The 18,063-nt window shown below is 47.0% G+C and overlaps 1 protein-coding gene across 7 annotated transcripts; it reads left to right on the plus strand.

Annotated features, from left to right (window-relative positions):
* The first annotated feature begins 315 nt into the window (after positions 1 to 315).
* On the plus strand, positions 316 to 14,496 carry MCFD2 (multiple coagulation factor deficiency 2, ER cargo receptor complex subunit). 7 transcript variants are annotated; one of them, XM_054473058.2, is made up of 6 exons: positions 484 to 592; positions 3,648 to 3,763; positions 5,503 to 5,595; positions 7,203 to 7,357; positions 8,414 to 8,573; positions 10,769 to 14,496. In XM_054473058.2, exons 4-6 carry the CDS (start codon positions 7,209 to 7,211, stop codon positions 10,898 to 10,900), a joined length of 441 nt encoding a protein of 146 aa, XP_054329033.1. In that variant the 5' UTR covers positions 484 to 592; positions 3,648 to 3,763; positions 5,503 to 5,595; positions 7,203 to 7,208; the 3' UTR covers positions 10,901 to 14,496. The 7 variants fall into 7 exon arrangements, with proteins under 7 accessions (XP_063505475.1, XP_054328987.1, XP_054328997.1 ...); XM_054473022.2 differs by lacking the exon at positions 5,503 to 5,595 and having other exon boundaries at positions 460 to 592; XM_063649405.1 differs by lacking the exons at positions 484 to 592; positions 3,648 to 3,763; positions 5,503 to 5,595 and adding an exon at positions 316 to 338.
* Positions 14,497 to 18,063: the final 3,567 nt, after the last annotated feature.

Here is an 18,063-nt window from a genome sequence, read left to right on the forward strand (position 1 = left end):
ACAGACGCTGGAAGCAGGCCAATCTTGAAACGTAGGGTCCAAGGCCGGCTCCAGCGTGTTGTCGTCGTTTCATCAGGAAAGAATTAGCATTCCTATTATCTTTCTTCCCAACTTGCAGCAGGACGAACCAAGAGACCTGAACCAAGAGCCCTGTATAGGAGAGGGGGAGCGGAGTTGGGAGCCAGCTTTGGGGTCCGCCCCATCCGGATCCGCCACTCTACGTCGCACGTGGAACTACGTTCCTGAGGGCTTCCGGGGTTGCCTAGCAACCTGCCGGGCCCCTAGGGCGTCCAGCGGCCCAACTGGAGTAGAGCCGAGTGTCGCCCTCGGGAAAGCAGGTAGAAGAACTGCGTCAGTCCTTCCAGTGCTGGGCGCGGGCCTATTACACGTGGACTCACGCGAGCCGTTCTCACAGCCCCCCGCCGCCGCCAGCGGGAGGGGCCCGGCGGCGCCAATGGGCGGGCGGCAGGGAGCGCGCGTGCGCAAGGCAGGTCGTGGGGGGGCGGGGCGAAGCCGAGGAAGAGCGTTCTGGGGACGGGGGCTGGTGAGGCTCACGTTGGAGGGCTTCGCGTCTGCTTCGGAGACCGTAAGGGTGAGTGAACTAGCGCACCCTCCGCAGCGGGCGGGATCCAGGCGCCTCTCTTGTGGGCTGGAGGCTTGGGCTCAAGATGAAAGGCAGGAGCAGTCTGGGGGCGGGGGCTGGGCCCCCAGGCTGTCTCGGGACGCTTAACCGGCTAGGAGCACGGCCTGTCTCCCGGGGCGGAAGCCTGTGCCCCACTGGGGGCTCTGGAGCCAGACGGGGCCGGCTGGGCAGATCTCCGCCCGCTTCCCTGGTCCCTGGGGGCCCGAGGATCGGCCTGTGGGACCAGCTGTGTCGGGTGGACACTGCTCTTGGCCCGGCCCAAAAGCAGCGGGCCGGAGGCCTTACTCTCCCTCTGCTCCTTGTTCCCCCTCTCAGGGAGACCACAGGTCCTGTCGGGCCCGGCGGGGGAAGCTGATCTCCTGTTGTATTCCCTCTCTGGGCATGGCCATCCACCCGGGTGCCCAAGCCAGAATTGGGTATCATTCTCAGTTGCTGCACTCCTTTACCCACCCACATCTAATCCCTCGCAAAGCTGTCTTGGATACGTTCATTCTCCAGTCCCATCCCACTGCCCTACCTAGTTCAGGCCACCTTTTCTTCTCTGGACTACCTCGGTGTCTTCCTGATGATCCCTGCATCTCTTCTTCATCCTCTGTAGTTTGTTCTATACAGAGAGGCTAGAGCCATGGTCTTAAAACAAAAATCTGATCATGTCACCAGAAGCGTCCCCCCATTCCCTTACCACCCTTTGTTGGATTCTCATTGCTCTTCCAAGCTCTTGAACGGGGCTTGCAAAGCCGTTCATGACCTATCTTCTTTTAACTTTAGATTCATTTGTCTCGACTGTACTGTGTCTTTAACCATACTGAATCTTTTTTGGTTCTTAGATCAGAACAAGTTCCTTCTGGGCTTACATGTTCCTTCAATATGTTCGTTATGTCTGAGGCACTGTCCTTTGGTTGAAATAATCCTTCTTATCCTTCATGTGTTATTTCAGGTGTGAGTTGGGGATTTCGTGGTACCCCATGGGTGTCTGCCTGCTGGTCTCTCTTTTCTACCAGGTTGTAATCTGTGTGAGAGGAGTTTGTCGAGGTCATAGTACTATCTTCAGTACCTTGTGCTGTTAGTACGGTCATTAAATGTATAAATGAAGCATGGGTGCTCCTTGGGCTCCCTAGATGAACAAATAGATCAAGTTATTAATATTAAATGCCTGCTTTTTCAGAACCAATTCTCAACCCTCATTCCGTGTAGAGGTTTCTTTAGCTTAGGAAGGTGGTTATTTTCTTGCCTTCATTCCAGGACCATGACGGGGGTAAGTGAGAAAGTACTGGTCAGTTTTTCTTTGGCATTGGCTGTGGGTACAGGATGTCTGGATGTTGGTGAGTGTGGCTGCTTTGGGTTTGAATTCTTAACCAAGGGCCCCTTGAGGGAGAAGCTGCTACTAGCTGCTGGCAGGAAGGCTGGCCCCAAACTCTTAGTGCTGATAGGACTGATGACACACCAGGAGGAAAGGGTTGGGCCAGGTCAAACCACTGGAAGGCTCCAAAGGAAGTTCCAGCTAAAGCTAGATCCGCTGTGGGATAGTGAACAATACACCTAGGTGCCAAGACTCACTTCCCTGATTCAGCGATGAGCCAGGTCAGCTCAGCAGAGATCAGTAAGGTAAATGAGAGCCAGAGGAGAGAGGGTCCTGACTCTCAGAGAGGGAGGAAAATAGAAAAATGGAAAAGGAGAACAACCTGTGATCGTATGTTCAGGTCAAATGAGTGTGAGAGGCTGCAGACTGAGGTCAGATGAGAGAGCAATTGGTCTTGGCTGGAAGAATCCTGAGGTGACATTTGAACCTGTCCTGGAAGGAAGTTGGAGATGGACAGATGGAACCAGTAGGAGTGGAGGCTGTGGTACAAGAGGAGGCTAGCAGAGCAGGAGGGGAGCATTGTGACAGCCAAGGCACTGGGAGGCGCACTGCTGCTGATGGTCCAGCACTGCCCTCCCAGGACTGAGGCTGCACCTTGTGAGGGCTGTCTCAAGGTATGGGTTGTGCCCTGAAGTCCCTTTGCAGAAATTTCTCCTCTGTTGGGTTTTTCTTCAGCCTGGCCTTTATAATTTCCTAAAGAAGGCCAGTGAGCTGGGGCTTATCTTCAGGCTGTTTGCCCATGGCCTTGAGCTAAGTAGTTAGAGCATGGATGATGCAACCTGTTATTTGGGTAGAGGGAGTTGCTTATGCTTTCTCTTGACTGTCAGCAGTTTAATTTGTTAGGTGGCAGTTAGATTCCCTGTTTTCTATCTTTCCCTCCCTCGCCTGCCTTCCTTCCTTTCTTCCTCTCTCTTTTTAATTAGAGAGGGAGTCTCGCCATGTTGTCCAGGCTGGTCTTGAACTCCTGGGCTCAAGTGATTCACTTGCCTTAGCCTCTCAAAGTATTGAGATTACAGGCATAAGCCACCATGCCCAGCCCGATTCCCTGTTTTCATTGTACCACTTGGAGGATTTTTTTTTCTTTATGTTTATTGATTTGGCTTTTGTTGCATTCCAATGATTAGAAACCTGCAACAGCAAACCAAAATGAGACAAGTTCAAAATCAGTGGTTCTTGGCCTTTATCCCACCTCCCTTAAAGAAGGGATATTTTGGACTCATAGTTACTACATGATTAATCACTTGGTCGCTTTTTGGTGTTATCTAAATAGAATTTCCCCCACCCCCAACACACACACACCAAATTGATATACTAAGCATCCAATCACATAGTGGAGGAAATGGTGCCATGAGTTCCATGATAGATATCTCCAAAAGGAAAGTTTCATCTTCAGTTACAGTGACATTAAAAATTGGTGGCATATCTGCAAAGGTGGTAATCACCCCAGCTCCCCAAGGACCATGGCACACAGGCTAAGAACCAGCAGCTTCTGTTCCAGGCACTGTGCCTGATACTGGGAATGTGGATTCAGTCCAAGTCCTCTCGAAGCCCATCCAGCAAAGGGCACTGATAAGTAATCAGGCAGGTTTTCAAGAATTCATTCACACACAAGAAAACAAAAGAAAAAAAAGAATTAATTTGCAGCTGTCATCAGCTGTGGACAGGAGCCTTCTGAAGGGAAGCACTTGGGAGCCTGCAGGAAGAATACCTACGCCAGACTTGGAATTGAAAAGTCCTCACTGGAGAAAGAAACATTTGATGTAAGTGAGTCTGAAAGGCTTGGGAGGAGCTTGATTCCCTTCTCTGATCCTTCCTGTCCCAGAACTCCAAGATGTGTGGTCAGAACAAGTTGTTCTGTTATGGCCGAGGCAGTCACTGCTAGGAGTAACCTGAAACCTTGTTTTGTGGTACCAGGTACAGTGGCAGTGGCCTTGTCAGGGTCTGGACACTTTAAAAAATTTTTTTTGAGACAGTCTCACTCTCTTGCCCAGGCTGGAGTGCAGTGGTATGATCTTGGCTCACTGCAACCGCTGCCTCCTCTGCCTCCCGGGTTCAAGCAATTCTTGTGCCTTAGCCTCCCAAATAGCTGGGATTACAGGTGCACACCACCATGCCCAACAAGTTTTTTTTGTATTTTTAGTAGAGACGGGTTTCGCTGTGTTGGCCAGGCTGGTCTCAAACTCCTGACCTCAAGTGATCCGCCTGCCTCGGCCTCCCAAAGTGCTGGGATCATAGATGTGAGCCACTGTCCCTGGCCAAGGTCTGGGTACTTTTATTTGGTAAAATTGGAAGTGTAGTTTCTGACTGTTTCTGAATTATTTTGTGGAGATAAGAATTAACCAGAAACTCCTTTTGTATCCGATCCATATAGTATTGGGACAAAATTATGGGATAGATTACACTGAATACATATTCATAAAAAAATAGCAGATCTCGGCTCACTGCAGGCTCTGCCTCCAGGTTCATGCCATTCTCCTGCCTCAGCCCCCCAAGTAGCTGGGACTACAGGTGCCCGCCACCACGCCTGGCTAATTTTTATTTTTGTATTTTTAGTAGAAACGGGATTTCACCATGTTAGCCAGGATGGTCTTGATCTCCTGACCTCGTGATCCACCCGCCTCGGCCTCCCAAAGTGCTGGGATTACAGGCGGGAGCCACTGCGCCCGGCCGAAAATCACAATTCTAATCTCATGTCTCAAGATAATCTTTGTTATCTTGAGATAGTTTGTGTAGGAAATACACATTTTTATTTTACAAAAGTGTATTATTCTTTATCGCTTTTTTGTAGCCTGTTCTTTTTCATTCAATATATATTGAGCATTCTTTCCTATTACGTATGACAGATTGCTTTTTTTTTTTTTTTAACTATGGATATAAAAGGTCTGAGGTGGCCAGGCACGGTTGCTTTTTTTTTTTTTAAACTATGGATATAAAAGGTCTGAGGTGGCCGGGCACGGTGGCTCATGCCTGTAACCCCAGCACTTTGGGAGGCCGAGGCGGGTGGATCACCTGAGGGCTGGAGTTCGAGATCAGCCTGGCCAAGATGGTGAAACCCTGTCTCTACTAAAAATACAAAAATTAGCTGGTCGTGGTGACACGCACCTGTAATCCCAGCTACTCAGGAGGCTGAGGCAGGAGAATTGCTTGAACCTGGGAAGCGGAGGTTGCAGTGAGCCAAGATTGCGCCACTGCACTCCAGCCTGGCGAAAGAGCAAGACTATGTCTCAAAAAAATAAAAATTAAAAAATAAAAGGTCTGAGACAGATTGCATTTTGATGTCACTGTTTAGAAGTAGACTAGATTCTAGGTGCTTTTTAGCACCCTGAAAGTTTCTTCCTTTTTTTGGTGGTGGAGGACAGGGTCTCACTCTGTTACCCAGGCTGGAGTGTACTGCAGCCTTGAACTCCTGGGCTCGAGCAATCTTCCCATCTCAGCCTCCTGAGTGGCTGGGACTATAGGGGTGCACTGCTACGCTCAGCTAATTTTTTATTTTTTGTAGAGATGGGGTCTCGCTGTGTTGTCTAGGCTGATCTCAAACTCCTGGCCTCAAGTGATCCTCCTGCCTCAGCCTCCCAAAGTGCTGGGATTACAGGTACGAGCCACCATGCCTGGCCTATCCTGGAAGTTAGACATCCCAGTGACTATTGTCCCCTTTAAGGAGGGGGCCATGGGAAGCAATACTGGTAATGGGAAAAATGGATTTGGGAAATTTTTCTAAGTGTTGTAGGGTGGCACACTCACACTTTCAGGGTTCTGCCCTGAGAGCCTTTTAGGATGGGTAAGAGGGACTATAACACCTCTACCTCTCAGCCCCAGGCACAGAGACAGCTGCAGCTTCTGAGCTGAGCCCTGTGTGTAGCATGTAAAGGGGATGACCAGTGCCTTATGGTTTGTCTTTACCACTGCTGGTTTGGGGCTGTGGACTACAATTGGCCTGTTAGAAATCTCTGGCCTTGTTATCTAGCAGAATCTGTTTTGCCTTTTGGGAAGTGAGTGTTCGGTCAGGTCTTTTGTTTTTGTATGTAGGTCACCTGGCTGTCCTTCACCTTCCTTTTTGAGGTCAGTCTGTCAGCCCTAGGACAGACCAAGACTTTCCGTTGAATCAACAATTAAAGGCCTGCCTGACCCTTGGCGGGTAATACTGGTGGGATTAAAGTTCTCCCTGCCCTCCGAGAGCTTGCTCTATAGCTGACTGTGTCGTCTTGTTGACCACAATTCCAAGTGTGGCCAAACCCTGTGAGTCCCTGATGGAATCCTGATTTCTCTGTAACCTTCCTTTCCAGTGCCCGCTCACCATGGTTAAGTTACTTGCCACTGTCACCACCCAGGAGGTACAGAACCTTGTCCACTGCCACAGACCTTGATCTGACCCGCCTTACCACTTCCCTTGGCTACCATGCTCCCGCCTCTAGTCTTGCTTTTGCCACTTCATGCCTTCCCCACTGTGCCGCCACATGAGTCATTGTGAAACCAAGCTCTGATTTCACCTCCCATTCATGAACTGTAAGTGACTCTCCTCTCTTTCTCTGCAGGAGATGTCAAGCCCTGGCCTAGTGTGCAAAGCCATGTCCAGTGCAGCCTGTCTAGCCCTTGGAGCCACCTCTGTCCTGTCTGCTTCCTACCCTCTAGGCTGCAGCCCAGCTGAACTACTTGTAGTTTCTTTCCCACTTGTGGGCACCTGCCACTCTGCTCCCACGATTCCTGTGGTCCTTCAGTCCCTGCATATCTGTCCAGGCCCAGCGGAAGTGTCACCAGCTCAATCAGCCTTCTCTGATTTTCCTTCACTCAGAGGGGATTTCTTCCCCTGAACTCCTAGAGGGTTTTCTCTTTCTCTGATAATCTGACATAACTCGCTGGCTGCCTTTCCTGGTGCTCTTGGTAGAAAATATTTCTTTCAGTGGACCGTAGCTTCTGGGAGGCAGGAATAATCTTCCAGTCCCTTCAAGCTTTCACGTGTTGCTTGGCACTCTGCAGGCACTTCAGGAAACCTCATGAGCCTTCTCCTGCCATTTGAGTGACTTGGAGTGCCCAGGGTCATCCCGCAGTCTCAAAGCAGAGCTGGCATTGGGCCCTGTTTGACAAGCTCTCTTCTTAACCTCACTGCTTCATCAGGTTTCCCAGGATCATACCATGTCAAGCCCTGAACGAAACCTTTGCTCTGATGCTCTGCCTTCCTCTTCTGTGTTTCCCATCTCACAGATATTGATGACCATGAGATCCCTGCTCAGAACCCCCTTCCTGTGTGGCCTGCTCTGGGCCTTTTGTGCCCCAGGCGCCAGGGCTGAGGAGCCTGCAGCCAGTTTCTCCCAACCCGGCAGCATGGGCCTGGATAAGAACACAGTGCACGACCAAGAGTACGTATTCAGCCCGGGCTGTGGTCCAGGGGCCTCCCTATCATCTGCAGCTGAGCCAGCGGCAAGGGCACGCTCAGTCCTCCTTTCCTTCTTCCTGTTTCTGTGGCTCCTTGACATTCTTCAAGGGTGATTCTTATTCTTTATTGCCACCTATAAGTCAGGTATTCTTTTTTCACCATCGTATCACAGGTGGAAGATCTTTAGGCCCAAATGGGGCACATTACTTGCCTGAATCCAGTCTCTCCGTTTTTTCACCACAGATAGTTACACACATACAAATAGACACACAGGTACACATACACAGTCGTAGTAGCGGAATCCAGAAAATAGCTAAGGTTTCTTGACTATAACAAGACCTTTTTTAAACCAACACATTCAAACATTGAATCATTTGTTGCAGCTTTTGTCTTGGGCCAGTTAGCCTCACGCATTATACTCGGTTATCCTTTGTTTTTAAGGCTGGGTGCAGTGGCTCACACCTGTAATCCCAGTGCTTTGGGAGGCTGAGGCAGGTGGATTGCTTGAGCCCAGGAATTCGAGACCAGCCTAGGCAATATAGGGAAAACTTGCCTCTACTGAAAAATTGCAAAAAAATTAGCTGGATGTGGCAGTACATGCCTATGGTCCCAGCTACTTTGGGGGCTGAAGTGGGAGAATAAACTGAGCTTGGGAAGTTGAGGCTACAATGAGCCGAGATCACGCTCCTGTACTCCAGCCTGGGTGGCAGAGTGAGACCCTGTCTCAAAAAAAAAAAAAAATTGTTTTAAAAGACATATTTTTAAATTGATGGCCTGAAAATCTTATAACAAAATTCTAATAATAAAGAGGAAAGAATACCCTAATCCTGCCAGCATAACAGATGGGTCTATTTGACTTTTCCTGCTCCTCTCAAGGCCCTGTCTATCTCTATGTAATCCTCGAGTGTGGTCTGCCACTGCTGGTGTTTGTTTTTCTGAGCTGGAGGAAGTTTAAGATCTTGAACTTTTCAGAGTCCTTAAGATTTCAGCATGATCCCAGTATCTGTCAATTGGCCTGAACCTGACTGTTGATTTTTAGGCATATCATGGAGCATCTAGAAGGTGTCATCAACAAACCAGAGGCGGAGATGTCACCACAAGAATTGCAGCTCCATTACTTCAAAATGCATGATTATGATGGCAATAATTTGCTTGATGGCTTAGAACTCTCCACAGCCATCACTCATGTCCATAAGGAGGTAGGTCTGGTGGTGGCTTGGGGGACTGTATCACAGAAAGGTTTCCCTTTGTTAATTTGGTCCCCAGTCTTGTTGACTTGTGTTGTCCTTATGTGCCAAGAGTGCTGCTTCTCCACTGGGCATGGTGGCTCACATCTGTAATCCCAGCACTTTGGGAGGCCAAAGTGGAAGGATCACTTGAGCCAGGAGTTCAAGACCAGCCTTGACAATATAGTGAGACCCTGTCTCTACAAAACAAACAAAACAAAAATAAAAAAATTAGCCAGGCCTGGTAGTGCATGCCTGTAGTTCTAGGTACTCAGGAGGCTAAGGTGGGAGGATTGCTTGAGTCCAGGATGTCGAGGCTATAGTGAGCCATAATCATGCCACCGCACTTCAGCCTGGGCAACAGAGTGAGGCCTTGTCTCAAAAAAAGAAAAGAAAAAAAAGGTGCTGCTGCTTCTTTCTCTTCTGTGTTCTGCCTCTTTCTGTCCAACGATCCTTCCCGCAAAGGATAACTTGCTGAGGCAGAAGTCCCAGGGCTGGGCATTTGTATCTTTAAGTGCTACAGGCATTTCTGTTACACACCAGAGTATGAGAGTCAGTGCCTAAAAGACAGACCGTATTCAAACTGCAGAGCAAGGGAGAAGTTGTTTGGGAAGAATGGTGAATTGAGACCAAGGGATTCAGGGACGTGGCAGTAATTGAGGTCTTGTGTGATACTGTACGGTGCTCCAAAGTTTCTGAAGCCCTTTCAAGTAGGTTAGAGATCTCGTTGGATCTTTGCAACATCTTGAGTAGGCAGTGGCAGGCATTGTTAATACTTCCATTTTCAGTGGTGCGTGCCCGTAGTCCCAACTACTCATGATGCTGAAGTAGAAGGATCACTTGAACCTGAGAGGTTGAGGCTGTGGCAAGCTGCGATCTTGCCACTGAACTCCAGCCTGGGCAATAGAGCGAGACCCTGTCTCAGAAAACAAAAAACAAACAAAACCCTCCCATTTTCTAGGTGAAGAAACTGAAATCAAGATCTTGTGCCAGGCTAAGCACAGTGGCTCATGCCTGTTATCCCAGCACTTTGGGAGGTTGAGGCAGGAGGATCGCTTGAGCCCAGGAGTTCAAGACCAACCTGGGCAGCATGGTGATATCCCGTCTCTACAAAAATTAGCTGGACATAGTGATGCTTGCCTGTAGTCGCAGCTGCTGGGGTGACAGGGGGTGGGAGGGTAGTGGGGAGGAACACGTGAGCCTGGGAGGTCAAGGCTGCAGTGAGCTGTGATCGTGCTATTGGACTCCAGCCTGGGTGACAGAGTCAGACCCTGTCTCAAAAAAAAAAAAAAATCCTTGTGCCTCCACATTGAATGTCATTCCCCTTCTGCCACACTGCCCTCTATAGAGAGGAAGCAAGGCAGAGTTAGCCAGGTGAGTGGGGTTACATTGGCTGCTAGGACTGCAGGTGGGGTTTGAAGGCAGCAGGGAGCATGAATGATTTTGCACAGGAGAATGGCATTGTTTAGGGAAGATCCTTGGCTGTGGGAGACAGACTGAAGGACATGAGGAGAGACTAGTGTTAGGCAGAGGAATTAGGGCTCAGCAGTCCTGGCAGATGAGGATGGTGGTGGTGATAGGAGAGGGAAGGGTGAATGTGGGAGATGTGGCAAAGGAAGAACCAGCCAAGGATGTGAACAGCCTCAGCCCACTACCCCTGCTCTTGGAGCATGGGAAATACTTTCTCCTCAAAGATCATAACAGGTTCTGCTGATCGGCAGTGCCTTCTTCCCCTTGTTTTGATGCCAACTTGTTGTCCAATTCGTCACTGTTTCTATTTTATCAGGCAAATTTGTGCACAGAGCTGACCCTCAGGAGGACTGGCACTTTTCCAATTAAAGAAGAATGAGCTGTAATGAAACAAATAAGCAAAAGCCTATTTTGAAGGGCCATCTTTTAACTGGCAAATACAATTTCTAAACTGGATTATGATAAATTGACTCAATAATACATATTCTCTCTCTATATATCTTGATTCCTAGAAGTAGCCCCATACTCCATTGAAAGTTTTTGGACACATATGAGCATGGACATTTTGTTGTTTTGTTTTTCCTTTTTTTTTTTTTTAATAAACAGTGCCATGAAAGAACGTGGATATTTTGGACGTTAGCTAAGCACTTCTTCCGGTAAAATGTGCAACTCATCATTGTCTAATTTGTATTTTGTAGGAAGGGAGTGAACAGGCACCACTAATGAGCGAAGATGAACTGATTAACATAATAGATGGTGTTTTGAGAGATGATGACAAGAACAATGATGGATACATTGACTATGCTGAATTTGCAAAATCACTGCAGTAGATGTTATTTGGCCATCTCCTGGTTATATACAAATGTGACCCGTGATAATGTGATTGAACACTTTAGTAATGCAAAATAACTCATTTCCAACTACTGCTGCAGCATTTTGATAAAAACCTGTAGCGATTCGTTACACTGGGGTGAGAAGAGATAAGAGAAATGAAAGAGAAGAGAAATGGGACATCTAATAGTCCCTAAGTGCTATTAAATACCTTATTGGACAAGGGCTTGCTTAAAGCATCTGTATTAGTCTGTTTTGATGCTGCTCATAAAGACATACCCGAGACTGGGAAGAAAAAGAGGTTTACTTGGACTTACAGTTCCACGTGGCTGGGGAGGCCTCAGAATCATGGCGGGAGGTGAAAGCCACTTCTTACATGGCAGCAAGAGAAAATGAGGAAGAAGCAAAAGCAGAAACCCCTGATAAACCATCAGATCTTGTGAAACTTATTCACTATCACGAGAATAGCATGGGAAAGACTGGCCCCCATGATTCAGTTACCTCCCCTTGGGTCCCTCCCACAACACGTGGGAATTCTGGTAGATACAATTTCAAGTTGAGATTTGGGTGGAGACACAGCCAAACCATATCATTCTACCCCTGGCCCCTACAAATCTTATGTCCTCACATTTCAAAACCAATCATGCCTTCCTAACAGTCCCCCAAAGTCTTAACTCTTTTCAGCATTTACCCAAAAATCCACAGTCCAAAGTCTCATCTGAGACAAGGCAAGTCCCTTCCACCTATGAGCCTGTAAAATCAAAAGCAAGCTAGTTACTTCCTAGATACAACAGGGATACAGGTATTGAGTAAAGACAGCTGTTCCAAATGGGAGAAGTTGGCCAAAATAAAGGGGTTAGAGGGCCCATGCAAGTCCGAAATCCAGCAGGGCAGTCAAATTTTAAAGTTCCAGAATAATCTCCTTTGACTCCAAGTCTCATATCCAGGTCATACTGATGCAAGAAGTGGGTTCCCATGGTCTTGGGCAGCTCTGCCCCTGTGGCTTTGCAGGGTACAGCCTCCCTCCTGGCTGCTTTCACGGCTGGTGTTGAGTGCCTGCGGCTTTTCCAGGTGCACGGTGCAAGCTGTTGGTGGATCTACCATTCTGGGGTCTGGAGGACGGTGGCCCTCTTCTCACAGCTCCACTAGGCAGTGCCCCAGTAGGGACTCTGTGTGGGGGCTCCCACACCACATTTCCCTTCTGCACTGCCCTAGCAGAGGTTCTCTCCCTTGCCGCTGAGAGGGCCCCTCCCCTGCAGCAAACTTTTGCCTGGGCATTGAGGCATTTCCATACATCTTCTGAAAACTAGGCGGAGGTTTCCAAATCTCAATTCTTGACTTCTGTGCACCTGCAGGCTTAACAGCACATGGAAGCTGCCAAGGCTTGGGGCTTCCACTCTCTGAAGCCACAGCCCGAGCTGTATGTTGGCCCCTTTCAGCCATGGCTGGAGTGGCTGGGACACACAACACCAAGTCCCTAGGCTGCACACACATGTCAGGGGCTGCCCTGACATGGCCTGGAGACATTTTCCCCATGGTGTTGGGGATTAACATTAGGCTCCTTGCTACTTATGCAAATTTCTGCAGCTGGCTTAAATTTCTCCCCAGAAAATGGGTTTTTCTTTTTTATTGCATAGTCAGGCTGCAAATTTCCAAACTTTTATGCTTTGCTTCCCTTATAAAACTGAATGCCTTTAAAAGCACCCAAGTCACCTATTGAACACTTTGCTGCTTAGAAATTTCTTCCACCAGATAACCTAAATCATCTCTCTCAAGTTCAGAGTTCCACAAATCCCTATGGAACTGGCAAAATGCTGCCAGTCTCTTTGCTAAAACATAGTAAGAGTCACCTTTACTCCAGTTCCCAACAAGTTCCTCATCTTCATCTGAGACCACCTCAGCCTGGACTTTATTGTCCATATAGCTATCAGCATTTGGGGCAAAGCCATTCAACAAGTCTGTAGGAAGTTCCAAACTTTCCCACATTTTCGTGTTTTCTTCTGAGCCCTCCAAACTGTTCCAGCCTCTGCCTATTACCCAGTTCCAAAGTCACTTCCACATTTTGGGTATTTTTTCAGCAATGCCCCACTCTACTGGTACCAGTTTACTGTATTAGTCTGTTTTCACACTGCTCATAAAGACATACCCAAGACTGGGAAGAAAAAGTGGTTTAATTAGACTTACAGTTCCACATGGCTGGGGAGGCCTCAGAATCATGGTGGGAGGCGAAAGACACTTCTTACATGGTGGCAAGAAAAAATGAGGAAGAAGCAAAAGCAGAAACCCCTGAAAAACCATCAGATCTCATGAGACTTATTCACTGTCACGAGAATAGCACGGGAAAGACTGGCCCCCATGATTCAATTACCTCCCCCTGGGTCCCTCCTACAACACGTGGGAATTCTGGGAGATACAATTCAAGTTGAGATTTGTGGGGGGACACAACCAAACCATATCAGCATCCTTTCAAGAATATTAGATAATTGGAGCTGAGTACTCAGGAACTTGACTGTAGTAGAATACTGCTAGTTTCTTAATTTTAATTCACGTTACCTGAAAAGTAAAACAACAGGCTTTGCCAAGTGGATGCTTTTCAGTAACAGTGAAGGAATGGAGTGAATGGCAAATGTTTGCCCTGGTGGTTCCTATCTCTTCAGGTAAACATGGTCAGTATTCTGCAAAGTTCCCCTGGCCTAAATGATTACTTGCTCTGGGCAAGTGGATATTTATTAGGCTATTTCAAAGCCGCAGCATAAGAATGTCAGCCTAGCCACAGAGTCTGAGATTCTGAGTTCAGCCTAGCCACAGAGTCTAAGATTCTGTATCCTCTGACATTTTGGAAATGATACACTACTGGCTTAAGTGATGACTCTTTTTCAGATTTTCAGTATTTTATACAACTACTGCCACATCCTTATACTTTATTGCTTTTCTGTCTTCAACCTGGGAGAGACCTTGAATTTAAGTGTGTTCTCTAATCAATAGTGTTTTAGCTTTCTTAATATTTCTATTTCACTCTTGTTTCTAAGGTTTTTTTATTTGCAGTTTAGGAACTTTTGAGAATGTCAGGACTTTATCAGCAGGGGTAAAACTACTACCTGGCCTAGGCTAAGTAGGAAGTGAAAAGATAATTCACCAACGATTAATCAGATAGAAGTTCTAGTCAGGAGGGATATTGTTGAAGTTACCTCTTTTAGCCTAGATACATGAATTCTTTTCAAATCAGGAAAGATTAGAAAAGGAACCCAAAAAACCCTTTAACAGTGTGAATCTTAATAGTATTTGAAAATGAGAAGAAGCAGCAGATTGTAAATTGGTTTATTAGATGTGATGGACATTCTGTAATAGAAAACCTGAAACGATGATTGAATGGGAAAAAGAGACTACATAAAATTTGCCGTAAGATGTATACAGACTTATTTTCTTTATTAAAGTATTATAAGAAAACATATGTATTTGTAAAAATGGTTTCCTGTGTCAAGTATTTGTGCAGTCAAAGCTGACTTGTAAACTATTCTTGTAATAGCTCATTATTTTGAAAGATTTATATATGACGAATTCTGGATATATGACCAATAAAACTGATGAAACAAAACCTCGAGCAGTTGATTTTGTTCACATCAGCTTCTTCTCCTGCCACATGCAGGGTGTGTTTAATACAAATGTTCACATGTGCCTGCTCTTACCATAGTTCCTGTGACTATCCTCAGCTATACCCTGCTCCTTTTGCAGGAGTAAATTCTCAGAATTCAAAGTTACTTTCCCCTTTTAGGCATTTTTTCTTCTGAATGAAATCACTTTTGGATCTTCATTCTCTGGCCAAATTTAGATTATGACACCATTCTCTAGGAGAATGCATAGCGTTTTCCCCTGGTCTGGCGACTATTTTTTAATTTGATAGCATTATTGAAAACATACCAGACCCAAGCAAAAAAACAGTCTCCCCTGGCATTTTGAGAAGACACACTTCTTTCTGCCTTTTAAAAGGAAATTATCATTGCCTCCCTCCCTACCCTCTGAGACCCTGGGACCTTGCACTGACCCTTCTTCATCCAGAACTGCCCCTCTGGGTGGATCTAGTGAATGGGCTCACAGTTGTTGGCAGCCGGGAGAGGGAGGGAAGCAGATCCTCAGATAGTGGAATCACCCCATCAAACAGACAAGGCTGGAACACCTTCCTTCTCCACAGCTGGCTGCTGTTAGTAACTATTCCATGCTGGCCTTTGTGGTCCTTGCCTGCCCTTCCTTATAAAAAAATTCTCCTGATGGGAGAGGTTCCTGGGACATCAGGGACACAGCATGATGGGCCCTTCCCTGCATATGCCCTGTATCTCCCACACGTGAGGCCTTGGCTTCTTGTAGCCTGCCTCAAGAATTCTTCAGAATGCATAAGGAACATCTCTGCACCCCAGTTTCCTTTTCTCTAAAATGGAGGTAAGTATATCCAGCAGAGGCAGCCTTACATGAGGAAAGAGCACAAGCTCTGGACTCAGGCATTCCTGAGTTGAAATCCTAGGCCTGTTGCTTAGCATTGAAGTTTCTATACTTCAGTTTCTCATCTATAATATAACTATAATAAAAGTTACCTGCAGAGGATTAACAGGATTAGCAAAATGAGAGAAAGTAGATAAAGCACCTAGTGCTGTGCCTGGCACAGAGTAGGTGCTAAATAAACAGTCATCGGTTCCCTAGCCTGGCTGAAGAGCCTAAGCCCCTTCCTCATTGAAAACTAGGGGCTGGAGGGGCTTTGAAGAAATTGATGACTCTTTAGGGGCAAGGTTCAAAGGGTCTTCTCAGCTTCTTACATTCCTCCATATAAATGCTGAGTGAATGAATGGATGAATTAATGAGTGACTTCTCTCAAGGAGGAACTAAGGGTCATGGCAAGTACAATGAACAACACAAAAGTATTGACATAGGAGCCAGACCAAAGGAGTTTGTGGTTTACCTGGTCTGACAGGTGACTTCTCTGTCTCTTCAGAATACTGAAGAAATTGAGCCAGAGAAACTCTCAACTTGGAAATACCAAGCAAAAGAGAGTGGGAATGAGAGACCATGGTGAAAACAGAACAGCAATGAACTGCATGTGATCACAGCAGCCAGGTTCGCATGCCCTGGGAATGAGGTCAAAGGTTCTTTTTCTGGAGAAACTGAACTGCCCCCAGGGAAAGGACCTTCAAGTCATGACATTTAGGAGTTCCTATGAAAAATCTGGCTGGCCTCCTCCCCCAGCAGAGAAGCCGCCAGACTGAGCCCTTCCATGCCCCGATAGCATCAGATCAGCTTTCTAGTGTCTCACACTTAAATCTAAATGGATTCTTTAGAATCATAAGACAGCTGAAGGAAAGCATTTTTTGTTTGTTTGTTTTTAGACAGAGTCTAACTCTGTCGCCCAGGCTGGAGTGCAATGGCACGATCTTGGCTCACTGCAACCTCCGTCTCCCGGGTTCAAGCGATTCTCCTGCCTCAGTCTCCCGAGTAGCTGGGATTACAGGCGCCCGCCACCATGCCCAGCTAATTTTTGTATTTTTAGTAGAGACAGGTTTTCACTGTGTTGGCCAGGCTGGTCTCAAACTCCTGACCTCATGATCCGCTCACCTCGGCCTCCCAAAGTGCTGGGATTACAAGCGTGAGCTACCGCACCCAGCCTGAAGGAAAGCTTTAACGTGAAACAGAAATCAAAACAAACAGAAAGGAAACATCAAGGAGATAATGCAGGGACTAGAAGATAACTTTTAAAAATTATAATCAGTATCCTCAGAGAAGTAGGACTTCATCACATCCATGAACAACATTCAGATGCCAATAAAAAAAGGAACAACTGGAAAAGAGAATCTAGAAATAAAAATGATGATACCCCTCCCCCATGCTTTTTCTTAAAAGGGTTAAAGCATAAGCTCAGGGAAATCTCCCAGAAAGCAGAACAAAAAGACAAATAGATAAGTGATAACAGAGAATGGATGAGAAAATAAGAGGATCTATCGTGGACATTTAATATCCAATCAATAGGAGTTATCAGGAAGAAAAGACAAAATGCGATAGGGGGAGGAGAGTAACCAAAACCCACTCAGCCTGGAATGAGAAACAAACGGGTCCAGGAGGTGGGAACGTGAGAATTTTTTTGCCTAATTATGAACTGGCTTCAGACCAGACCAAGTCTAGAGCTCACCCTGCCACCAGGCTCTGCTCTCCTCCCCATCTTCAGATCTGCATTCTCCGGCTCCGCGTAGGGGCAAGATGGCGGCGCCCGCTCCAGAGCATGCCCCTCAGCTTCAGAAAAAAAGCCCATCACGGCACACCTATGCAACACACCTGTGCCACGGCTGACCTAGAAGGCTCTATGGCATAGTGCTAAGAGAATGAACTCTGGCGTCAGACTATCTTGGTATCAGTCCTGGTTTTGCCACTTATTAGCTGTGTCGCTTGGGCATGCTACTTTGTGCCATTGTGCCTCAGTTTCCTCATATGACAATAGGGATAATAATGATGGTATCACCTCATCTGGCCACTGTGAGGGTTAATTGAGTTAACATAGTAAAATCCTAACAACGAAGCCAGGATAGAGGAAGCACTTTTTCAGCGACAGCCAGCATTATTATTCTCAGTCCACCCCTGGACAAATCACTGAGGCCAGGGCCATGCCACATGGGCCAGTTGGCTCAGGCCTTGGTTATGTGCTGCGTCCTGGATGAGGGGCTGGAGCCCCACTCGTAATAAAATGATTGACAGTGGGGAGGAGGCGTTTCAGAGAAGGAAATCCAGGTAGAATTACCGGAAGAGGCGGGTGGGGAGCTGCTGCATGGGATGCCATAGGATGATTGGCAATGGACTATTCGCTTCTTTCAGAGAAATCTCCTTCCTCCCCGCTATCTGGTATTCTGGCATCATGGCTCTGCTGAGGCCATTATCATACCGTATTGGAAGGCTCAGGCTTCAGCAGAGCAGTCCAGAGGGCCGTGGGCACCGTATTCTCTCCTGTGCCCCCACCATCAGCAAGAGGGGAAGCTGTGTTCCCTATTCTTTCTGTCAGCACATCATCATCCAGTTTTGCCCCCTGCCTGCCGAGAATCACTCGAACTTACCTCCCAGGAACAAACAGTAGTTTTTAGACACGATCTCGTCTAAAACCATTTTAGGAAAACAAAAATTCTTCAGCTATGCA

The sequence above is a fragment of the Pongo pygmaeus genome, chromosome 12, assembly GCF_028885625.2.
Source record: "Pongo pygmaeus isolate AG05252 chromosome 12, NHGRI_mPonPyg2-v2.0_pri, whole genome shotgun sequence".
Taxonomy (NCBI): domain Eukaryota; kingdom Metazoa; phylum Chordata; class Mammalia; order Primates; family Hominidae; genus Pongo; species Pongo pygmaeus.